This window comes from Mytilus trossulus, chromosome 2 (genome assembly GCF_036588685.1).
Source record: "Mytilus trossulus isolate FHL-02 chromosome 2, PNRI_Mtr1.1.1.hap1, whole genome shotgun sequence".
Taxonomy (NCBI): domain Eukaryota; kingdom Metazoa; phylum Mollusca; class Bivalvia; order Mytilida; family Mytilidae; genus Mytilus; species Mytilus trossulus.
In genome coordinates this window covers 40,975,046-41,001,346 of record NC_086374.1, presented here as the reverse complement: position 1 = coordinate 41,001,346, position 26,301 = coordinate 40,975,046, and the positions used below count along the sequence as shown (strand labels likewise).

The following is a 26,301-nucleotide window of genomic DNA, read 5'->3' as shown; positions in this document are numbered from 1 at the left end:
ATTGTGGTGCCGCTAGTGTGTGTAGGAAGAACCAGTCCACATTCTACTGCATGCTACCCTCTGCAGCTGAGTGACGTCACAGGGAGACTTCCCTTCTACTTCCGCTTACTAGATTGAACACATGTATTATTATATTATTGCTGTCTGCTGACTTATATATTCATCAGATTACAGCGATCTACAGATATTAAAGGTATTCTGTTTATTACACATACACTTTACTTATTTGTACCATATCGGCACAACATTGGCGTCGTACGACAAAGAACGAATTATTTTTTGCAAGTGAGGCGGACTCCACGAGGGCGCCTTTACAGATTTGAAAACTTTTGATGCTTCATTTTTTGTAAATTTATTACGTAAGCATTACCATAAATTTACTACAGATTGATAGTAGATTAAATTGCATCAAATTTTTACAGTTTATCACGTATGAAATCTTCATATTTGATATTTTTCATCAGATAAGGTTAGGAACTTCCGGTTATCGCCATTAGGTCCTTCTTCACGGAAGTCATTTGTCTGCAATACTCCATTGCGCAGACGCAAACCGGAAACAGTCTCGATTTCAGTAACTTAGTTTCGTACATTATTTTTATACTGAATTTAGACTGATATTTTATATTAAAGAGGGTATATACTCATAAATATTTTATGAGTAACATATTATACACCGTATAATAAAGTACAGTGTGTCAACTGAGTCTCTGTTCCAGTTCTATCCTATTTTGTTGCCTGCATTTTTGAAATTGTAAAAGTAGTAGCTTTTATAAAAAAGCTGCATTGTTTATGTCTTGAGTCACACATAAAAGTTGTGATTTTGAGATTTATTTGCCTTGAGTAATTACTCAGTGCAAATTATAATATTGTTTTGAGTTGCATAATATTGTAATTTGAAATATTTAAGAATATTGTAATTTGAAATAAAGACAACATGGCAGGAATTGGGGATGAGAATGAACTGAAGGAAAACATTGAAACAGAGGAGTTGATACAAGATGACATATTCACAAAAGAAAATATAGCTGATACTACTTTGACAGAACCAGCTGAAAATACCAAAATGTCATTGGAACAGCTATACCAAGAGTTTCAGGCGGATAGAAAAGCAAATGCAATAAGAGCTGTTGAGACTGAAAGCAGAGTGAAACAAAGTGAGGATCGCATTGAACAGATTTTCCATGGTTTGTTAAATATTCAATCTGAACAAAAAGAAGCAACAAAAATCAGTACAGAAAACATCGTGGCAATATCCCAACAAGTGCAACGGTCAGAACAGAGAATTGACAAGAAGATTGATGCTAACGGAAAACGTTTAGAAGAGTTAACATCGGATAAGTTTAATGCCTTGGGAAGGCGGCTAGACAAAATGGCTGCTGCTAATGATGAGGCAAGTACCGTGCAATTCAAGAGTGCATTTGAACACCCAGGTTCATTTCAGCAGATGGCATCAAGTGTTAGCGATTTGATTAACAAGAGAAATAAGGAAGTCAAGCTCCCTTCTATGGATACTCCTGTTAAACAGAAATCTGAAGCTAGTCCATATATTGCCAGTACTCCATTACTGCAAAATAAGCCTCCAGCATTTAGTCTCTCGCCAATTATGTCAATTGATGAGACTACACAGCCTGAATCTAAGGCAGGCACAACTCCAGTATCGAGTGACAAAGGTAATGTGTTAGGGCCCCCGGCTCTGCACAATACATTGTTGTTTCAACAGATTCAGGGCAAAGGCATGCCAGAAAGTGTTGGTAGTGACCAGGAGATCTATCATATGCAAGGTTCGTTGCCACTACTGAGTGACAAGGGAAGCGTGCCAGGGCCCTCGGCTCTGCACGGGACAAACTCAGGTATGGGAACACAGCATCCATTCAAAGGCATAGAGGGAGTATCCACTGAATACAAACCCCAACATAACACAACTCCAGCAACGGCTACTTTTGCACCGTCCTATGTTGGTACACCATATGTATCACAGGGTATCAATGTTAGTACACCTTTACACGTTGCACCAGCTACAAGTAGCGAATCATATGCAGCGTCCTTAGTACAGAGTAGACCAGCTCTGTACCCTCATATAGGATCAATGATACAACAGCCTCCGCCTGCGTTTATGACCCCTGTGATGACAACAGTAGCATCCACAGGCCCGTCACCAATGCAAATTGACACTAGCAGGTCTTCAAGATCACGCACTAAAAAGAAAAAGGAAAGAAGCCACAGCTCTTCGTCAGACTCCTCTCTTGATAGGGAGTGCTCTAGGTGGCAGGAAAACTCTGGGGCGAGAGACAGGAGTAGAAGTCCCCAGCTTCCTAAAATGCAAGTTTTCACAGGAAGAGGTTTTCTTACGTGGGAAGCCTTTATCTATCAGTTTGAAAGAACAGCAGGAAGGAGACAATGGGAAAATAGGAAGAAAGTTTGCCGACTATTGGACTGTCTAGCTGATGTGGCTTTAGAATATGCAAGAAAGGTCAACATCGATGATGACTATAAGACTTTAAGGAAAGCACTGAAACAGCGTTTCAGCAAAAAGGACGAACCTGTATCAGCAAGACGCCAGTTGCAGTATGTGAGGCAGCAAGACAGTGAAACACTGGAGGAGTTTGCTGAACGGGTCCATTTTGTTGCAATGGATGGGTATGATAAATGTGACAATTCTGTCATTGATCAAATTGGCACAGAGGCATTCCTCAGAGGTTGCAAGGACAAAGAGGCTGCCCGTCACGTGATTGAAAGGAACCCAGAGTCCATCAATAAGGCGTTGAAAATCATGAAAACGTCCATAGCGAATCAGAAGGCTATTTATGGATCTAGAAGTCCAAATTTTGCTCACAGACAGGTCTCATTTGCTGATAGCTCTGGTAAATCACAGGGTACAGAAAGTGCTAGTACTGTTAATAGTCCATTGGAAAAGGAAGTGAGGAACTTGACTCAACTTGTGACCAAATTGACAGAGGTGATGCTTTCTTCTGATCAACATACACGTGGTAGGTCTCCCGAAAGATATACACCACCTAAGTACAATGCGTATCGATCACCTACACCACCTCCTAATCAAAGTTCATATAGTCCTCAACAAAGGTCATATAGTCCCCAACAGAGGTCATTTAGTCCTCAACGTCAACGTTCGCCATCACCACGACCAAATTCTAGAAATCAAGGCTACTTTAAACAACGGTCCCCTTCACCTGGCGACAGAGCTTATCCAAACTCTACTCCAACAACTGAGTCTTTAAATGCCAACGGGTCGAGCCGGTAGGCCAACACTCGACTCTAAAATCACATGGCCAAGGGAAAATACCACCCGACAAATCAGAACCGAGGCCCACGGCTTCGTCTGATATTGTTATAAGACGTACAATTGGAAAAAGTTTGGCAGTACGGGGAACAGTATTTCAACAAAATGCAAGTATGATTGTTGATACAGCAGCTATGATTACACTCGTCAACGAGAAATTAATACCGGAGAATATAGAATGTTCCGAAACAGTGACGCTACGTGGTTTGGGCGAGCAACTGGTCATTGGCAAGATTATTAGGAACACACTCCTGAATATAGATGGATTAGAAATAAGGTGGGACGTGTGTAGGGCACCACTTACAGATGATGTCATTCTAGGTCTAGATATTCTGGATACGCTTGGTGCAGTCATCAACCTCAGCACTCCATCACTTACAGTTAACAACAGAGTTATACCTGCCTCATTCGTTACTGGATCTGATGATAGTGCTTCTCAACAAGTCTGCATTAAACGTACAATTACAGTCCCGCCAAATTCAACGATGATCTTCAGCATAGATACACACAGAGGATCCGAACAAGAGTTTATTTTGGAACCATGCTCTCTTGCCAGTGGAGTTTTAGTTTCGCATGTTGTCGGAAAAGGCAAATCTTGCCCTGTAACTATTTTGAATGATGGGAATCGTTACATACGTATTAAAAAGGGAACACCGATAGGTCATTTAGAAGAGATTGACAGTATAATGGAGGAGATTTCGGAAGAAAGTGAAAATCGAACTCCAGATGTCCGTCGTGGCATCGTAGAAACACAAACCCAGGTGCCCACGGCACCAGGTTTAAGCCAAGAAGAATTGTTTACGTTGCCATCCCATTTAACAGACCTGTATGAACGTTCTATAAAGCATGTAATTAGTCAAGATGATAAGTTAAAACTCAAGAAGTTATTAATCGAATACCAGGATGTATTTGCACAGCACGACCTAGATCTCGGATGCCTTACAGCTGTCCGGCATAAAATAGATACCAAAGACCACGCTCCAGTTAAACACCGGATGCGAAGAACACCTCTTGGATTCCAAGATCTCGAACAGCAGCACCTTGACAAGATGTTACAAGCAGGTGTCATTGAGCCATCATCTTCTGAATGGGCCTCAGCTCCAGTGCTGGTAAGAAAGAAAGATGGAACCGTGCGCTGGTGCATTGACTACAGAGCTTTAAATGACAGAACAATAAAAGATTGCTTCCCTATTCCTATTATTGAGGATTGCTTGGACTCACTCCAAGGCACCACCACGTTCTGTACATTGGACCTTGCCAGTGGCTATTATCAGATTGAGCTTGAGCCAGAAGACCGAAAGAAAACGGCGTTCATTACAAGATATGGGTTGTTCGAGCACACCAGAATGGGAATGGGCCTTTGTAACGCCCCAGCAACATTTCAGCGGGCCATGCAACTCGTTTTGAGAGGACTTACTTGGACACAGGTGTTAGTTTATCTTGATGATGTCGTGGTTCTCGGTCGCAACTTCGAGGATGGTCTCGTTAATTTGAGGGCTGCATTTGAAAGATTTAGACAGTATACCCTGAAGCTGAAACCAAAGAAGTGTCAACTGTTTCAGCCTGAAGTTGAGTTTTTAGGAAAACTGGTGAGTGCTAATGGCATCTCCGTTTCTCCATCTAAGATAGAAGCAGTGAAAAAGTGGCCAACTCCCAAGTCAAAGAAAGAACTCATGTCATACCTAGGGTTTGTCAATTACCACCGGGATCACCTGCACAACTATGCAGAAATGACTGCATGTCTATACGACCTTGCTCACCAGACAGGAGAAGCTGAATGGCAACAGTGTCACGAAAAGGCGTTCCAACAGTCAAAAACGGCGTTAATAAGTGCACCTTGCTTGACGTATCCTAATCCCAATGACCAGTTCATATTAGACACCGATGCGTCCGATACAACTATAGGCGCGGTGTTATCGCAAATACAAGATGGTAAAGAACGGGTTATATGTTATGCCAGCCATGTTCTGATGAAGCCTCAGCGTCGTTACTGCACCACCAGGAAAGAGTTATTAGCTGTGGTAAAATTTTGTCGGCATTTCCGCCATTATTTGCTTGGTAGGCGCTTCATTCTCCGCACGGATCACAATAGTTTAGTATGGTTGATGCGGTTCAAGCACATTGAAGGGCAGCTTGCACGATGGCTAGAAGAGCTGTCATCTTTTGATATGGAGATAATACATCGACCAGGAAAGAAACATCTAAACGCTGATGGCCTAAGCCGCATCCGAGACGATGTTACTGAATGTGATTGCTATCAGGCAGGACTTGATCCTACAACACTGCCATGCCACGGCTGCCGATATTGCATGCGAGCTCATGACCAATGGAGCAGGTTTGGTAACGATGTAGATGATGTGATTCCACTGGCAACAAAGTCTCTTATGGCAGCAGTACGTACTGTTTCTGTTGTCCCTGAAAATGAAAAGGACAAATCCCCTGACCAAGAGCCCCCGGCTCTGGCAGTGGATTGCGAAGCGCACCCATCATCAAGTCTAGACGACACTTTACCGTATGCTGATGGAAATCCGTGTAGTAATTGGGCACCTGAGTACCCCCCGGAACAGTTAAAGATATTTCAGCAAGAAGATCCCGATTTAGCTCCAATATTGACTTGGATGCAACAAGATGCTGATCCTACACAAGCTGAACTCCGTTTGCGAGGAAAGGCTACCAGATCTCTATGGTTATGTAGACTTTGTTTCCTTATGTTTAACGATGTACTCTACTACCAATTTATAGGTTGTCCAGAGCGCCAAGGACTTTGTTTAGTTGTACCAACAGCATTGAAAGAAGAGGTGCTGCGAAACTGTCATGACACTAAAGTTTCGGGACACTTGGGTCAGAAAAAAACACTTGAAAAATTAAAACAGTCATTCTTGTGGTACAATATGCGAAAGGATTGTGAGGACTATGTTAGTACTTGTGCCATGTGTACCCAGAATAAAAAGGCTCATGTTAACCCAAGAGCTCCGCTGGGACAGTTCCATGCTGGCTATCCGATGGAGAGAGTCCATATTGACATACTTGGACCATTTAACACCAGTAAGAGCGGTAACAACTATGTTCTAATGATGGTGGACCAGTTTACTAAATGGGTCGAAATGGCGTCTTTACCTGAGCAAACAGCCAAGACGGTCGCTGAGAAGTTTATTGTACATTTTATTGTCACGTTTGGGTGTCCATTAGAGGTCCACACAGACCAAGGACGGAATTTCGACAGTGATCTGTTTAAGACGTTATGCGAGGCATTGGAAATTGCAAAAACGAGGACAACCCCGTATCACCCTTCATCGAATGGGCAAGTGGAAAGGTACAACACAATTGTTTTAGCAATGATAAGGTGTTTTATCGAGAAAAAATGTCGACACTGGGATAGAGATTTGCCCTTTCTGGCGATGGCAATGCACTCGATGGTCAATAGACAAACTGGATTTACCCCGAATCAGATGATGTTAGGGAGAGAGACCATTCAACCAATTCAACTTCTCCTCGGAATACCTCAATATGGCCAGAACAAGATGACTCCTAGCACCTATGTACAAAAGTTAGTAAGTCGGATGCAGAAAACACATGAATTTGCAAGACATAATCTCCGTGCTTCGCAGCTGCGGCAAAAGAGGGATTATGACCTCAGAGTAGTCGAACATAAATACAACCCCGGTGATTTAGTCTATAAGGCAGACTCCACCACTAAAGTCGGACAGAGTCGAAAGCTGAAATCGCCATGGTGTGGACCTTTTCTGGTCATATCAAGCAGACCTCCATTGTATACTATCAGGGGACGTAAACGAGATTCGACGGTACATCATGACAAACTGAAGCGTTGCAATGATAGGGATATTCCCACCTGGATCAAGAGACTAAGACATGCAATGTTCAGGGAAGAAGGCGATTTCGATGAGAGCTGGGATAATCTTGACGATACCATTCCCTATGGTGTGGACTTTAATGTCCAAAGCATGTTTGAATCGGATACCCAATTGATTGACAATGATACAGCACTTCAGTCTTTAGGTGACCCTTCCTTTGCCCATATCCCAATCACACCAGAACTGGAACCGGGGCCCGATTTAGGCCTTGGGGAAAATTCAAGTCTGGGTAACGATGCCAATGAGGACAATGTTGATACTGGAGTCAGTGGCACAGATGGCGAGACGAGGCCCTCGGCCTCTCTGTCCTCAGTGCAAACATCCAGATACGGTAGACCAATCAGATGCCCAACACGGTACCAAACAAAATAGGTATTGTGTGGGAGCTTCACGACTGTATATATGTATATATCTCTTGTATATTTCAATTAGTGCTGATAACATTATTTCTAAAATATATGTATGTTTTTAATAATCATGATATGTTTTCATTTCTTCTTGTTCCAGAATGGAAGAAGGGTCTCGTTCAGACCAAGATGTTTTATCGCTTAGTCCGCACAGTGAGTGGCATGATACCCGGTCCGACTGTACAGATCTTGATGTGGCGGACTTGATGGTAATTGATGAAGTGGGTCCTGATGACAGTGATGCAGGTGCTGGTACTTCTCCTGGGGCCCTAGGCCATGTTGAAGCACACAGTAGCATGACAGGTATGTCACAGATGAGTTTTTCTAGTCAGCCTTGTCAGGAGGGAGAATCAGGTGAGACAAATGAAAGCCAATCAGAAGGAAGAGTAGTAGTGCCTTCCAAAAATAGACTACGGAAGTGCCCTGTCTGTGGAATAATGTCCAGGGAAAAGACACGTCGTCACATGATGAAGACACACCTGCCATGGTTTTGGTCTGGGTCCACTGCCTGTTGGGAGTGTAGTCGACAAGAGGTACAGGCGTCCTCCTTAGCGCTACGGCACACAGAAGAGCACAGACTTGGATGTTTCTTTGATGAGGAACATCTTCACCTATGGTGTCAACTGGTGACCGGCTGCCTCCATCGTATAAAATCTTGGTTCGGTTGTGCCAATCTCGAAGATCTACTGCAGTACGTCATTGACAGACAGTTGTATGAAGGTGTTAATAGCGGTTTCAATGATCAGGAACAGCAACTCTTGGTGTACTATGCACAGAACTATAGTCCTGACTGTCTGGTACATATCACCGCCAACCCTCCAAATCACGTCATTAGCCTTACAAATTGGGAGATCATGGCAAGCTTACTACGACGAGTGGGCTCAGCGCAACAGCAGTCTCTGATGTCACCTGTGGAGATTCTCACATACGAGGGCAGCCCCATATTGGACATTGTGCCATCACTGCCAGAGCCGTTCGTTTTTGTGGATAGCCATTTTCACTTGGATTTGGTTCTGAAACGACTTCATTTTAGGACTTTCCTGCATATGAAGTCAGCAATATCTCCAAAGGAACACAACAACTCATTTTACTATGGGATTGCCAATTATGTGTTCCCTGACCATTGGAATGATTGGGCTCTACAGGTAGGACCTGCCCAAGCTGTATATGTTTCATTTGGGATTCATCCACATGTTGCAGCAAAGGGGGTCACCCAAAAGCAGCTGGAAGAACTAGAGTTCCTGCTTGGTAATCACAAATGTGTTGCTGTTGGTGAGATTGGCCTAGATTTCACAACACGCTGTGACTGCAAGAGGTGCAGAACTCCACAACAGTGCAGGCAGCGGATGAGGGAATGCCAGGAGCAGGCATTCATGCAGATGCTGGAGATGGCACAACGGATGAAACTGCCTGTCATATTACACTGCCGTGATGAGGGCACTGGAGAAGCAGCAGCCCGTGTGCTGAAATTGATAACTGAAAATTTCCCTGACCTATGTTACCATCGCCATTGTTTTGCTGGGAATGTGGAGGAGTTGAGGCAGTGGCAAAGCCTGCCTCGCGTAGTATTTGGCATCACTGGCAAGTTTATTAAAGATGCAAGCAATGCTTGCAACACAGATGCCATATCCAGAATCTTGCCACACCAGCTGGTCCTTGAGACAGACTCCCCATTTCTGACGCCATGGTCGTGCTGTGCTGTCAACCATCCATGGAACTTACGGGAAGTGGCGGTAGCTGTTAGTGAGAGACGCAACGTCCCACTTACTATCCTAAACTGGACGACAAATGACAATGCCCTAAAATTCTATGGCATCCCAAAGCTGCGACAAGATTCAGCTAGCTGGGGCCCTAGGCCCCGTTAGCTCGTGAAACTTAACATTGTTTATTGAATTAGTAATGTAAATATTTGTTATCACCAAGGATGTGTTGATAACTGCATAAGTGTATATATATATGTATAGTTTTATTAATGTTTTGTATTACCCTTATTTTATCTTGCATTTGAGTTTCTTTTATAGTTTGAGAATGTGCCTGGTTCTACAAGAATGGGGCGGATGTGGTGCCGCTAGTGTGTGTAGGAAGAACCAGTCCACATTCTACTGCATGCTACCCTCTGCAGCTGAGTGACGTCACAGGGAGACTTCCCTTCTACTTCCGCTTACTAGATTGAACACATGTATTATTATATTATTGCTGTCTGCTGACTTATATATTCATCAGATTACAGCGATCTACAGATATTAAAGGTATTCTGTTTATTACACATACACTTTACTTATTTGTACCATATCGGCACAACACAATCAATAAATTTTTGGTTAAAATTAATGATTACTAGTCCGATATTGTTATTTTGGGTCTTCCTATTCAGCCCTCCTAAATTCTTGTGTGATTTATTTTCATTGGAATTTCTTATTATGATTTGTCTCAAACGTGTGGCTCTTGTGATTTTTATAGTCATAATTTTTTTAATAAACAAAAAACCTTTTGTTTAGCTGTAGAACACGTTTTTAGTACAACCTAAAAACAAGTGACTTTTGGTTTCACTTTGATCACTAAAATGATGGGAGGCCAAATGCAGAAGGAAGAATTTCCGCTAACCGAAGTACCCAAGGAAATTTTTGAAAATATTCTGTCGTTTCTTCCTGGAAAAGATCTTCTCCTTGTGTGCAGTAGGGTAAACAAAGAGTGGAAAACTGTCATTGAATCTCAGAGTTTGTGGCACTTAAAATGCCAGAGATTGCAGATACTGTTTGCAGATCTCCTCCATAATCATGATGGACCATTTGACTTCAAAAAGTATTATTTTAAAAATCCTTATACCAGAAATCTATTGAAGAACTCAAAAGCTTTAGGTATAAATCATGAATTTTTTTAAAGATATATCTATATCATCGTGTAATGTGTTTTCGTACTAATAACAATTTTCACTGCTTACAGTTTTCACTGTTGAGTTTTTATTCCGGTGTTTACTCAAATTTAAAAAACATGTCCTGTAGATTGATTTAAGGTATCTAGATTTTTTTTCAATGCTTACTACGATTTTTTACTGTTTCCGATTACTTTGCGATTTTTGTATGTCAAAAAAACGACGTCATATGTTTTCGTATGAAATAAAAATTGGATCAGTATACGGACAGGAAATGACTACAAAATCCGGAAATTAATATTTTCTAAAGTCGTGGTTCTAATGATCGCTTGAATCATAAAAAAAGTAAATAAATACTTTTCAGTACTAAAAATTACTAGTAAATAGTTTTAGGTTGGTAAATTGTGTGCTGAAATTTTAAGATTTTGATTAATTTCAGATTGGCACCTGGTTTGTACAAAATACATTATTTTTTCTAAAATAAAATGCAGTTTTCAAAATTTAGGATTAAATATAAAAAGTCAAGACTGTTTCATCTTCATGAATCAAGGATTTATACAAAAAAATTATATTAAATGAAATATTGAATAATTAGATTTTGAACAACCATTTTATATACATGTAAGAACCCTACTTATTTTAACTCGCTGGTTTGTAATTAAAACGGCCCAAAATACACATGACAGTCATATGTCTTGAAGATCCGGTATCTGACTTTCAAAAAACATATCTGGACTTTATTTTAACCCTTCAGAATTTTTTTCTATAGCTATTCTAGTGATGCATATTTTTTACATTAAATAAAAATGGCTAAATAGGTCAGTTTTATTTAATTTGTTCTAACGTCTTTAAAAAGCGATGTTGAATATGTTTTAAATATGTCAAGTTGTAGTGGTGTTGTTGTTCTAAATATAGAAACCGAAAAACACGCCACAATGTACGCGTATGCAGCCGAAACCGACGAAATGTGGTTGATACGAAAACATATGACATACGAAAACATATGACACGAGGATACTATTAAACGAGAAGACCTCTTTTTGGGTGTCACTTCTCTTCTTTCCACTATAAATTAATCAACACGCCTCTGTGTCCTATAGGTACAGTGCATAATGCCATTTATCATCCATTCATATGATTATTCAGATTGAGTTATTTTTGGAGAAAAAACGAGAAAAAAGGCATCTGGATATTGTCCTGTCATTGGCCGAAATTTTAAGTCAGATTAGACTTCAGGTTTGCGTTTTTCTGTATACTTTGAACATACATATACAAAGAATAAAGTGTATTTTCAGAATTCTATCTGCTATGATTTTCAAGTTTACTATCCACGGCAGTCACAGAGTTTATCAAATAGAGAGGGTCTGTATACTATATCAATGACCACTATGGATCGATTAGTAAACTTAGAATTGAAAGTAAATACACTATATTTACATAGTAATGAATGTTCATAATATACAGATAAGCGCTAAAAATATTCATGTGAACTTTTGATACCTTTTCTGAAATTCTCCAGTCATTAAATCTTTTAGACCAATATATGACACAGATATTAACAACTATAGGATACCGTATTACCTTCAACAACGAGCAAAGCTCATACCGCATACTCAGCTTTAAAAGGCCCGAACTGACAATGTAAAACAATTCAAACCAGAAAACTAGCGGCCTTATTTATTTACAAAAAAATGAACGAAAAACAAATATATGTAACACATAAACAAACAACAACCACTGAATTACAGGCTCCTTACTTGAATGTTCATAACATACTTAATGTATGTTCATATTGAAATTGATAGAAAACCAAAAAATGGGAATACTGGAAATAAAGGAGGAGTGATAAAAAAAAAAAAAGCATTTTCCTGTCCCCAATAACCTATGACTTATGATTCTTTTGCTGAAATACTCCAGTCATTCAATATATTACAAAATTCTTCTAACAACACTTTGCATACTTTAAACTACGCTCTGAATGCCCGCGATTTCGCGGGTGTGTTCTAGTATAATTTAAAATAAAGCCTATTGTATACAGGTCAAATGCTGGTGGAGGGTTGGGATCTCAAAAACATGTTTAACCCTTACACATTTTTGCCTTAAGTCAGGAGCCTCTGGCCTTTGTCAGTCTTGTATAATTTTTTATTTTAATTTACTTATATATTTCAAAGTTCAGTATGTTGTCCATAATATAATACATATTTTTTTATTAAGGGAAAGGTGAAGTACGCCCCTGGGTGCTATATTTTCTCGCTGTATTGAAGATGCATGGGTGGCCTATGGCTGTTTTCTGCTGTTTGGTCGGGTTTATGACCCTTTGACACATATCCCATTTCTATTCTAGATTTTAAAATATATATTATATAAGATTGTTGTGTGTTCCCATTACAATCCTACATTAGCTGCAGTGGGGGTCAAGCTATTTTCATGTGGGAAAAGGGGGGGGGGGAGTGCAACTGACTGTGTAAGAGGGATAACTCAAAAAAATGCTTGGTCTTGTACATGAATTGTCATTTCATAAAATTCATACTCAAATATATAACCACAGATTAGGTTACTGTCGAAAAATTATATAATGTGGAGTCAAAAGACAGTATTAGTGATTAAAAAAGTCTTTGGACTCCAAACACATGAAATCAGAAAACAAAAATTCTCAGTAAAATATTACACAAATTCACACTCATATAAATTTTAAAACAAAAACTTATATCATCTAACATCATGTGCATTTAATTGCAGAAGGAGTGAAGCACTGGTCGCTGACACCTCTTGGTGATTACTATCGTAATGAGACAATGTTCATTAAAGAAGATCAACCACATGGTTCCGATCCGTTACACAAGTTTATAGGAAATAATTTTGGTAAGTTCAGGGTTAATTTTTTTTTTTACAAGCCTTTATTGACAGTTTTACTGGAAGATTTTAGAACATATTTGATGTTCATGATGTTAGAGTTTCACATTTTCATCAATCTGAGAATATAAAAATACAGTACCCTTCAAGAGTACCAACTCTCCCACACCCTACACTGAGTAAATGTCGGAGCCACTACGAAAAACTCCGATATTCCTCCCAAAATGTTGGGAGGAATTTGGGAGTAATCTTTTTTTCTTAAAAAAAAAATGTAAGTAGATGTAGTATGATTGCTAATTAAACAAATATCCACCCAGACAGGATTGTTTTTGTCGAGCCTTCGACTTAAGTCGAAAAAGCGAGACTAAGCGATCCTACATTCTGTCGTCGTTGGCGTCATTGGTGGCTTCAACAAATATTCACTCTGTGGTTAAAGTTTTTAGAATTTTAATAACTTTCTCCAACTATCCTGGGTTTGTACCAAACTTGGACAGAAGCTTGTTTATGATCATAAGATAGTATCCAGAAGTAAATTGTGGGAAAATAAAATTCCATTTTTTCTGTATTTTACTATAAATGGACTTAGTTTTTTCTGCGGGGAAACAAAACATTCACTCTGTGGTTAAAGTTTTTAGAATTTTAATAACTCTCTCAAACTATCCTGGGTTTGTACCAAACTTTGACAGAAGCTTGTTTATGATCATAAGATAGTATCCAGAAGTAAATTTTGTAAATAAATAAATTAATTTTTTCTGTATTTTACTTTTAAATGGACTTAATTTTTTCTGCGGGGAACCATTACATTCACTCTGTGGTTAAAGTTTTTAAAATTTTAATTACTTTCTTAAACTATCCTGGGTTTGTACTAAACTTGGACAGAAGCTTGTTTATGATCATAAGATAGTATCCAGAAGTAAATTATGTGAAAATAAAATTCCATTTTTTCTGTATTTTACTATAAATGGACTTAGTTTTTTCTGCGAGGAAACAAAACATTCACTCTGTGGTTAAAGTTTTTAGAATTTTAATAACTCTCTCAAACTATCCTGGGTTTGTACCAAACTTGGACAGAAGCTTTTTTATGATTATAAGATAGTATCCAGAAGTAAATTTTGTAAATAAATAAATCCATTTTTTCCATATTTTACTTTTAAATGGACTTAGTTTTTCTGCGGGAAACCATTACATTCACTCTGTGGTTAAAGTTTTTAAAATTTTAATAACTTTCTTAAACTATCCTGGGTTTGTACCAAACTTGGACAGAAGCTTATTTATGATCATAAGATTGTATCCAGATGTAAAGTTTGTAAAAAGATTACTCCGTTTTTTCTGTAATTAACTTTTAAATGGACTTAGATTTTCTTACAATCATAAAATAACAAGAGGAATATTGTTTTTGATTTTTTTCCTCATTATTGTTGAGCCTGTGATTTACAGCAAAAATAGGCGAGACACTGGGTTCTGCGGAACCCTTACAAATTTTTTTTTACTGTTTATTTTAGCTTTTATGATATATATCATTTTCCATTTTTCTTCAACTTGAACTCGTCTTTTATTTAATCACATGATTTCATAATGTTGTTGTTTATCATCTGTTTGGTGAGCATTTACCCTACAGTTTGGCAATATTTGTGTGATTAAATAAACAGTGTACAATGCCTTTATAAAATGATTATTTCTTTATTTCCAGGAGACATACAGAATTGGGTGACATCCTACATATACTCTTCTAGAGAACAGATGATTGATCTGATTGCTGAAGGTTGTCATAGCCATATTTTAGACCATGTTAGACCGCCTATTGTCATCTCAGAATGGTAGAGACCTTTCCACATCTTATAATTATAAATTATTATCATTTCATTTTTTCCTTTTATTGGTTCACAAGTCTGAAAAGGTTGTTTCAATGCTTTTAATTGAAAGGTTAGACCTGTTACATGACAAATAGAAAAATACACACAGAAAATTCCTGCCTTTATTTTTCATCACTTAAAACTTTGTGAATAGCACCTATTACACTGTTAAGTTCTACAGTCAACATCACTGCTGGACAAGAACTTAAAGTGGCTCAAACATCATGCACACTAAGATGGAATTATATATCATTAAAAAAAACCTCATTGTTTTATTGTTATTTTTACAGTAAAAAGTTTACCATGTACTGAAATTTTTAATAACAGTATGCATTCTGTCATGTAAATTATCTTTTTCCTGGTTGTGGAATTGATTAAACTATCTGAAGAATTTTTATGACTAGCCTTTTAATAGTTACAAATTGTTTTTCTTTTATTAAGGAGGCTCGAGGGTATAAAAATTTCAGAAAAAAATAAACATTTGTTTTTCAATACAAATTTCATTTGTTACCTTTTGTAGTTGTTATTTTATCATATGGTACAAAAATCTTTCAAAACAATCAATTCGTGTTGGCCCCAGATGACTTTTAAAATGTATACATTAGTGAAAAAGTTCCAAATTATCTCCCTTTGGTGAAAAAATGCCATTTTTTGGCTTTAAAATTGAAATATCTTTTTCAACTCATCAGTGACCTATATTTTTTAATATAATTTCCATATAAGCTGTACTTTAACTAAATTATTGTAAAATTTGAGCGATTTCTGTAATATTTTTTTTTTTTTATTTCGATATTAACTTTTATTCACCTATTACTTCAACAGAAAAAATCCTTTTTTACAAAAATGTATGCTTCTTTCGAAGGCAGATTGTGAGCGCAAATGAACGGTGACCCCACTTTTTTATTTTAATTTTCTATTAACTTTAAGATAAAGTTCATTTATAGAAAAATATAGAGAAATCCTATATAAATGATTTAGACCTGCTTAATCATATTATAGTCCTTTTTCAAAATAAAAAAAAACTGCAATGTGCCTTACACAAGAGTGATTTTTTTACTTTTGATGTTCCCCTAGAGCCTACCCACAATTTCTTTCAGAAAAAATACCTTTAAACTGATGTGTTTGATAAAATTACCTTGTGTATCCTCAACTCGTACAGAAACATTTTTGGGAAAAAACCTAGTGAGTCTTTATTTTAGACCTCATTCTTATCTTAGGTATGCAGCAAGGTTTGATTGTGGATCAGAATTTGATATGGAAGTGAAAATGTTTGCTGAAAACAAGGAAGAATTATTAGATAGTCATCAATTCAACTGCAATTTAAATGCTGGAAGACAATGGTTTCAGGTTTGTCAAATTATTTTATCATTTTTATTTTTCATCATCTTCTTTTATACAAGAAAAATGGATAAGCAACAAATGCCTTATTGTGCATCAGTCATTTACCACCTGTGAAACTAAAAAAATATGCCAAACGGTCTTAAAAAACATTTTATGAATACTAATAACATTAAGGGTACCATTTTTTCTGCACCAGATGTGCATTATGACAATATATGTCTCTTCAGTGATGCTCGTGGCCAAAATGTGTAAAATCAAAAGCTTATATAAAAGATGAAGAGCTATAATCCAAAAGTTCTAAAAAGTATAGCCAAATCAGTGAAAGGAATCAGAGCTTTGCATGAGGGAGATACATTCCTTAATTTTTAATAATTTGTAACATTTTGTAACAGCAAATTTTAATAACACAAAAAAATCTGTATTTTCATGATAAATAAGTAGCATGTGATATTTTAAAGTTGGAAAGACACTTTTATTTCTAGAGAGTTAAAGATATAAATACACCCAACTGTGGTAAAACTTGAGCAAAATGTCCCATAATATAATATAGTCAGTCAACAAAACTATATTAGATCAACTCATAAAGAAACAATCATTTTCATTGGTCTATTAAAACCTTTGACCACAACTACACTTTCAAGTCTTTCCAAAGCAAATAAGAAAAAAAGAAAAAAAGAACATAATTTTTTTATATAATAAAATGATCAAACTTTAATCTGCAATAATGAGCTGAATGCATATACACTTACATATTTGATTACCAAGTGGCAATTTTAGTTTATATACATTTGTTAACTTTATTAAAATTGTATTATGCACAAATTAATTTGCAGTAAATTGAGTTTTTAAACAATATAGACATCTAATTAATGTATTTTATGACTGAATTCAGTTTACTCATCTGAAAAAGTTCTGGATTTATCCGAGGTACATGTATACAATGCATGTTCTTTATGATACATGTAGGTTATATCATTATTTACTTGCACTGAGACAAACTTTAGCAGGATATAAAATGTCTATGATTTTGCCAGATATAAATATATTGTTTAAATTGTTACAGGTATGAGTCAGATCTTATAGATTTTTATGAAATTTTGCATTCAATTAGAACATAAGTAACTGCATATTATTTATAAAAAAAAATAATCTTATACAGGTTTTTTTAGAATGTTTTCTGAAATAAAACAAAATATCTAGAAAATAAAACTACAAGTTTAAAGGATGCAAATCAATATCACAAATAAGTTGACCAATATTTACTATGAACTTTTCATTAATAAAAGCTTGCCATATGCGTCCTGAATTTTGTACATTAGACACATGTCTGCATAAGTCTCATAGGTTGCACTCAAATCTGACAGTTGTTATGTCAAGAAAGAGTTTTCATTAGTTTATGTTATGATGAGTGATTAAACATACTGTAAAAAGTCCAATAAAACTTAGGGAAATTTTATGGACATTCAGTTTCTATGAATTAGGTGAGCTATTGCATCAGTTTTGATTCTATGGTTTAAATCATTTTAATTCTATGTTTTACATCAGTTTTGATTCAATGGTTTAAATCATTTTAATTCTGTTTTACATCAGTTTTGATTCTATGGTTGAAATCATTTTAATTCTATGTTTTACATCAGTTTTGATTCTATGGTTGAAATCATTTTAATTCTATGTTTTACATCAGTTTTGATTCTATGGTTTAAATCATTTTAATTCTATGTTTTACACAGTTTTGATTCTATGGTTTAAATCATTTTAATTCTATGTTTTACATCAGTTTTGATTCTATGGTTTAAATCATTTTAATTCTATGTTTTACATCAGTTTTGATTCTATGGTTTAAATCATTTTAATTCTATGTTTTACATCAGTTTTGATTCTATGGTTTAAATCATTTTAATTCTATGTTTTACATCAGTTTTGATTCTATGGTTTAATTCAATTTGATTCTATGTTTTACATCAGTTTTGATTCTATGGTTTAAATCATTTTAATTCTATGTTTTACATCAGTTTTGATTCTATGGTTTAAATCATTTTAATTCTATGTTTTACATCAGTTTAATTAAGAAATAATTCATGGGGGCTTGCATATAGCGTGATTTTACCACGGGTTGGCCCTTTATGACAAATATTTTACCCTAAGCGATAGAGACCTAACAATATATTCATATTTTACCACGGGTGTGTACTCAAAGCATTTGAAGGACGTCATGTTAGAATCCTATGTCTTACATCAGTTTAATCCTATGTTTTACATCAGTTTTAATACTATGCTAATTTTTTTTCAGATCAAACATGTTTTTAATGCTTACCCACCAGGTGTTCGATATATCCACTATCGCCATGCAGGGAAAGACAGGAAATTTTGGGCTGGACATTATGGTGTCAAGATGGCTCTACCTACAGTGCAATTTGAAATGAATAATCTGTGATAGACAAGATGTTTTGTTTTAACTTTATATTACTTCCCATGTACAACAATGTTTATATCAGTTCAAATTTTGCAATACATCTAATTCTATTTATTATATTGTTAAAACTATATGTTATATAAATGTTCTCAAAGAGAAGTATTGTACTTATGAAATGCACATATAGTTGGATAACTTAGTATTGATGACAGAACCATGATACTTTCTTTTTAATTTATTCACAACTTTTACAAACTTAGGCCTGTATGTAGACCTGTATATACTTTTGCTTACGTTTTTTTGGAGTTTCTGTCTTATTGATGTTAACCCCAAATCTCCATTATTCATATTGAATAAAACAAGAAAATGAAAAAAGTATAGACTATTTTACAAAAATAAAAATGTTAGAACAATACCAACAAAAGAATAACATTAGAGATGTACAAGTCATTATGACATACAGTATATCAAAGGTTATATTAACTGACTCCCTAACCAGATTTTGAATGAAAGATTGTGATATAAGTTAGACAAGACATTATTTTCTGTTCAATTATTAATTCAATTCTTTTGGATTTGAGTATGTTGATACTGATGAAAAATATTATATTTACAATTTTCCTTTTTTACTGTTTAGGAGTTATGCTTCTTAAATGACATATGTGATTTTGACAAAATTTTTAATTTACTAATGAAGATCGAGATTTATGTCCTTTATTTTCTTAATTTTTTTTTTATGGTTTCCAGATAATAGCAAATGTTCCATCTGACAGAATCTTTATGAATATGAAAGCCAATGTCATAGACCATGACACACAAGTCAAATTCATTTTCACAGTTGATATTTAGGGTATCTGTGTCACCTTATTATAGTATTTTTTTAATGTATATAGTTTTTTTTAATTTATTATGTTGTTTAAGTTTTTCTCTTTTTTGTACTGCAATGTTACTCAATGTTTTGTGGAGCTTGTTTATCATATTGCTAAACAAAATCATGTGCTATTGTCACCAATTCTTCTCAGGAAATCATTGCTTAAATGCTCAAATGTCAGTAACTGCTATTAATCTTTTGTTAATTTATGTATCATTATTGTTTTGCTTAGTTTATATTTCTGTTGCTTATTCTGAGATCAGACTCCTTTAAACTGAGTTTTACTGTGCATATTGCCTTGTGTTTGTATTCTACATTGGCTAGAGATATACATGGTAAAGGGGGAGGGTTGATCTCACAAAACATGTTTAAACCAGACACATTTTGCACTTGTCCCAAGTCAGGAGTCTGGCCTGTATAAGTCTTGTATGGTTTTTTTAAAACTTTTGTTCATTTATATGTTTTGGAGTTTAGTGTGACATCAATTTTCACTGAACTAGTACACATTCTTGTTAGGGATTCAGCTGAAGCCTGCCTATGGTTGCTGAATTTTGCACTGTGTTGAAGACCCATTGGTTACCTAGCGCTGTTTTTGGATAAAGATTGCAATGCAACCAAAACCCTATTTTACTGACTTGATATCTAAATCTTCCGAGGCTTATCACTACCTTTTTGATACACAAAATATAGTGCATTGATCATATTTTACCTTAACAAATACATCAACACATTTCTTTTACATACTGATCTAAGATCCAGTAACATTAACAACAACAATTTTGCCTCAAATAAAAATTGGTTTAATAAACATGAATCCATGTAAATTATAAAGAAAAGAATAAACAGTAAAATAATAAAATGTCCCTCTTAATTTTGTGATGCTCTTCTTATGAACACATACCTCAAAGAGATCTTTGATTTTATTTGTATATAAACAACAAAAGTATTTGTGCATATTTTGTTATTTGTATACAGAATTGTTTTTTTTTGTACATATAATTTATTCTCATTTTTACTTATTTCAGAATGGCAAGAAATAGTCCAAGATAAAAGAGTTGTCAAATGTCCCTTATATTCTAAAATGATATAAGTTTGTAGCGTATATGAATTATTTATATAAAAAAAATGTATTAATCTTATTTAACATGTCACAAGTAAACCAGACAGATGTTTTAACTGATTAATTTGTTTACAACCCTACAAAGCAAATTTTGCTAATAATAAAACATACAAATAGAATATTTTGACTTAATTTATTATGCCAGATATTGACTACTAACCCTGTGTTTATTATTACAAAACTATTGTATGTATATTTTTCTTCTTTTGATTTGATAAAACTGGCATGGAAGCATTACAAAGTGACAGGACCAACAGAGAGCGAACTTTAAGAATATTTTCTGTGTTTTGAATGACGTAGAATTTTTTGCAACAATCATTTGGATACAAAATTCCACTGATATCTTTTGCTTGTCAAAATCAGTACTTGACATTTATTAACGAGGACTGGTGTTCATGTGAGCTGTGTGATGTTTGCAAATAGTCCAATAAGAAGATAACTCCGATGATTAGAGCATTAATGTATCAAACAGTAGTATACCTCTGTTCAATATATATATATATTAGTAAAAGTTTAATCTAAGAAGACTTAAAGATGATTCATTTAACATCAGAATCTGACTGACGAAGGATATCTGTTATCCGAAATATTTATAAATAATTACATTTATAGTTCCTTTTTGTGTTATTGGTGTTGTTATGTACACTTTTTAGGCGTTTATATATATATATATATATATACCTGTGATCAATTTTATTTGGCAATCGCCAATGGCAGTCAGCAGGGTTAAAGAACATCAGTTGTTCGACCTGTTAGTCAAATGCGTTTTGTTTAAATATACCTTTTCACTCTTTTGGTCTTTTGGAAAATGTTGTTTGTGCTGTTTTTAGACCCTTCTACAACGAAATTTGTTTGACACGCACACGTATAAAAATTGCGGTTTTTATCCAACGCAGTCATAGGTTTGAACGTAGTTTTCAATTTAGACTCGTTTATATATATATATATATATATAATAAAAACTATAAAACAAATTCCCATACGTTTCGGCCATTACGGCCTTCTTCATTGGAATAAATTACAACATTGAAACAACAATTACATCACTTGGATACATTACGTTATAATAACTTTTATGACGTTCATTTGCCGCGTTTTTCGCTTTTTCAATATAAATATATTTATCATCGTTCATACATTGTGTTGAGTCCTTCAGGTTCTAGAGTTTTTAATTTTTTTATCCAAAAGGCTTCTTTAGTTTTTCTGTAAGTTTCTGTCCCAAATACTCTTTCTATGGCGGTAACTTTTAAATTTGTTATTGAATGATTGTTCTGAATGAAATGGTTGGCTCCTGGATCTTCTGTTTTCTTTGTTCGTATTTTTGAAAAGTTCAATAGCATTCGTTGATATAGTGTATCACCCGTTTGTCCTACATATATAACTTTTTCACATTTTGTACAATTAATCGCATATATCACGCCTACGGTTTTACAATTTATTTGTCCCTGAATGGTATATTCTTTGCCGGTGTTGTCACAAAATACCTTGGTTTCATTTAAATGTGAGCATAGTGCACATTGTTTACCACATGGTCCACATCCATTAGTTTGCTTATAAAATAATAAATTATGCTTTTTGTGTACTAAGATGTCTTTTATGTTGTTATCACGTTTAAATGCCACGATAGGCGGATCGGGAAATATTTTCTTTAGTCTTTCGGATTGATGGAGAATTTTAAGATTTTTTCTAAGAATGGAATGTACATTTGGAAGCGCATTGGAAAAAGTAATTACTAAAGGTACCCTGTTGTTTTCTTTCTTCTGTTTGTACTTTAATAGATCTTCTCGGTTTAATTTGTCGACTTTCTTCAATTGAACTTCAGTGGACGAGTTATTGTATCCACGTTCTTTTAGGTGCGTTTTTATTTCTTCTCTTCTTGTTTTGTAATCTTCTTCTGTTGAGCAAATTCTTTTGACACGAATGCCGAGTCCATATGGTATAAATAAACGAGTCTAAATTGAAAACTACGTTCAAACCTATGATTGCGTTGGATAAAAAAACGCAATTTTTATGTGTGTGCATGTAAAACAAATTTCGTTGTAGAAGGGTCTAAAAACAGCACAAACAACTTTTTCCAAAAGACCAAAAAAGTGAAAAAGTATATTTAAACAAAACACATTTGACTAACAGGTCGAACAACTGATGTTCTTTAACCCTGCTGACTGCCATTGGCGATTGCCAAATAAAATTGATCACAAGATGTAACAAAATGAATCTCAATTAAATTTAATACTAAACAGAAATAAATTTTTAACTTGTGGCCACGATGTTATGCCACAAACATACGGTATCAATATTTATTTAGTACACCAGATCCGGATTTCGACAATAAATGTCTCTTCAGTGATGTTAGGGATCGAAACGGTATTTGGAAGGCCATATAAAAAGTACTCTCATTTTTAGAAAAAGTACCCTCATTTTTTAGATAAACTCTTGAATTTTAAGGGTCAATATAGTTTGAACGGATCATATAAACCGGAGGGAAAATATGATACAAGCCCAAACAAAAAAATATAAACAAGTCTAAATTGAAAACTACGTTCAAACCTATGATTGCGTTGGAAAAAAACGCAATTTTTATACGTGTGCATGTAAAACACATTTCGTTGTAGAAGGGTCTAACAACAGCACAAACAAAATTTTCCAAAAGACCAAAAAAGTGAAAAAGTATATTTAAACAAAACGCATTTGACTAACAGGTCGAACAACTGATGTTCTTTAACCCTGCTGACTGCCATTGGCGATTGCCAAATAAAATTGATCACAAGATGTAACAAAATGGATCTCAATATAAATTTAATACTAAACAGAAACAAATTTTTAACTTGTGGCCACGATGTTATGCCACAAACATACGGTGTCAATATTTATTTAGTACACCAGATCCGGATTTCGACAATAAATGTCTCTTCAGTGATGTTAGGGATCGAAACGGTATTTGGAAGGCCATATAAAAAGTACCCTCATTTTTTAGATAAACTCTTGAATTTTAAGAGTCAATATAGGATGAACGGATCATATAAACCGGAGTGGAAATATGATACAAGCCCAAACAAAAAAATATAAACGAGTCTAAATTGAAAACTACGTTCAAACCTATGATTGCGTTGGATAAAAACCGCAATTTTTATACGTGTGCATGTAAAACAAATTTCGTTGTAGAAGGGTCTAAAAACAGCACAAACAACATTTTCCAAAAGACCAAAAAAGTGAAAAAGTATATTTAAACAAAACGCATTTGACTAAATGTACACAGTACACATGTTCAAGCTCGTTAGTTGATGTTTTTTGGCCACTTCAAATGATTGTGTGAGCACAACCGATTCTGACAGAGTGTTCGAGATGGAACTAGTAAATTCTAGGGAAACAATTGTTGGTATATGTTGACCTTGCAGTTGAATAGCATGAATTTCAAACTGTATCTGTTTCAAGTTCTTTTTTCAGTTGTTGGTCCAGGAATACAGAGTACTGGTATTTCTATTAGTTGGTGAACTACCTTGTCCATTCGAGTAATGTTTGAAATGGTACTTTCTCCAGTGAGTTCTAGTTGACGTTCTTTACCATTGATGCTACCACTGATTGATTTTTTTCAGGGTTATGTTTGTTTGCAAATCTGGCTGTATTTCGAATCATCTACTCTATCTGTGTCATCGAGGGGTTTTATTATGAGATCTAAATAGGTGTTGCACTTTACTTACGGCCAGACTAGACTTTGGTATGACTTTTCTTTTACCGTAGGAGGACATTGTCGTTGGTACAAAATCTCAATACACTTTAAGTTTTCTTACAGATGTTGTTAATGTGCAGATAGAAATTTAGGATGTCACTGAGCTCAACGTCTAGGTACGAATGGTGGTGTACAATTTCTAATTGCTGATCTTTCATCTTGTACTAGAACTTAGTAATATAGCCTTTTTTCTGTTTTGTTGTAAACTGTTTGGAGGCGTATTTCTCGTGTTGCTCCATTGTACTAGTGTGTCCATGTCCTTTTGTAGTAAGAATGAATTATTCTTCATTGTACTATTTTTGTCTATATATGACACGAACAGTCTGGTAGATGATGTTTTACCACCAGGGATGTCGTTATGTTGATTTCGAATAGTGCAGGGTCAAGTACAGACAAAAGTAGTATACTGGTGTTCAAAAGTCATAAATCGATTGAAAGAAAACACATCCGGGTTACAAACAAAAACAAACAAATTCCTACTGTTTATATTTTCTCTGTGTATGATGTAACGATATCTAATACAAGCTGTTGCTGTCTTTCATGAAACTGCTAATTCATCTTCGTATGTAAAGGTAATGATGGAGTTTATTTTGGCAATCTGGTATTTAACACTAAACACTTCGGGAGTGCGGTTAATGAGGTTAAAAGGATGAGGCGCTTTACTATGCCATGTGCTATGCCGTGTAGTTGGGTTTCATATAATCTCTACATATAAACTATGTTGCCAATAATCAAAGTCTATCCATCTAGGCCCTTTCTGGAATTTGGTCAGCAATTTCGTTGTTAAAACGGCTACAATTATGTTAAGTATGTCCACCTTGCGTTCGAAGTTTCGATATTATCATCTTTAGCTTTTAGTGTCCAATTGCTCATTAACCTGCATACTCGATTTGATGTGTTTCCAAAAAGATGTAACATGTTATTTAAGTATTTATGGCAAGATGTTTGAATATAATAAAAAAAAAATGCGTTATGATTGCCAATAATACAAATCTCCACAAGAGATCAAAATGACAGAGCAATTAACAACTGTAGGTCACTGTACAGCCTTCAACAATGAGCAAAGTCCATACCGCATAGTCAGCTATAAAAAGGCCCCGAAATGACAATGTATCACAATTCAAACGAGAAAACTAACGGCCTTCTTATGTACAAAAAAATAACGAAAAACAAATATGAAACACCTAAACAAACGACAACCACTGAAGTACAGGCACCTGACTTGGGACAGGCACATTCATACAGAATGTGGCAGGATTAAACATGTTAGCGGGAACCCTCCTCCTAACCTGGGACAGTGGTATAACAGTACAACATAAGTTTGTTTCTGAATTGTTTGATTTTTCGACTTCTGTTTTATTTTCGTTATTATGTGCTTTTTTTTAATTTATCGGATTATTCTTTAATTTTGTTTTGATTTCCTTGGCAGATCTCGTTTCCCTTTAAAGGACTTCATGGAGATTCATTTGTAAATTTCAGCAATCGAGAATTTAATTATGTCCAATTTTCTTCCATAAGTGATGATTCTCTTTTTATAGATAAGCATTGCAGATCTCAGAAATTTGTCTTTTTGTTTTTCCCCAGTGAGATTTCATATAGTTTCAGACAGTTCTTGTGGTCTAGTTTTGTCTAAATGCCTGACATGTGTTCTTTAAGCGTAAATTACGTGGTCAC

General features: G+C 35.4%; 2 protein-coding genes across 2 annotated transcripts; both read left to right on the top strand.

The window, feature by feature from the left end:
• Nucleotides 1-10: 10 nt before the first annotated feature.
• Nucleotides 11-9,869, top strand: LOC134707249 (uncharacterized). The gene is made up of 2 exons (XM_063566853.1): nt 11-193; nt 7,678-9,869. The coding sequence occupies exon 2, from the start codon at nt 7,679-7,681 to the stop codon at nt 9,440-9,442; it is 1,764 nt and encodes a 587-aa protein (XP_063422923.1). The 5' UTR covers nt 11-193; nt 7,678; the 3' UTR covers nt 9,443-9,869.
• A 237-nt stretch (nt 9,870-10,106) lies between these two features.
• Nucleotides 10,107-19,464, top strand: LOC134707246 (F-box only protein 44-like). The gene is made up of 5 exons (XM_063566852.1): nt 10,107-10,435; nt 13,189-13,311; nt 14,993-15,119; nt 16,373-16,502; nt 18,787-19,464. The coding sequence occupies exons 1-5, from the start codon at nt 10,141-10,143 to the stop codon at nt 18,928-18,930; spliced, it is 819 nt and encodes a 272-aa protein (XP_063422922.1). The 5' UTR covers nt 10,107-10,140; the 3' UTR covers nt 18,931-19,464.
• The last annotated feature ends 6,837 nt before the right edge of the window (nt 19,465-26,301 follow it).

Excerpts from the sequence above, each read along its gene's own strand:
- LOC134707249 (XM_063566853.1), top strand. The coding sequence starts at position 7,679 with ATGGAAGAAGGGTCTCGTTCAGACCAAGATGTTTTATCGCTTAGTCCG.
- LOC134707246 (XM_063566852.1), top strand. The coding sequence starts at position 10,141 with ATGATGGGAGGCCAAATGCAGAAGGAAGAATTTCCGCTAACCGAAGTA. Across the intron at positions 13,312-14,992 it reads GTTTATAGGAAATAATTTTG|GAGACATACAGAATTGGGTG; the intron begins GTAAGTTCAGGG and ends CTTTATTTCCAG. Across the intron at positions 16,503-18,786 it reads CTGGAAGACAATGGTTTCAG|ATCAAACATGTTTTTAATGC; the intron begins GTTTGTCAAATT and ends ATTTTTTTTCAG.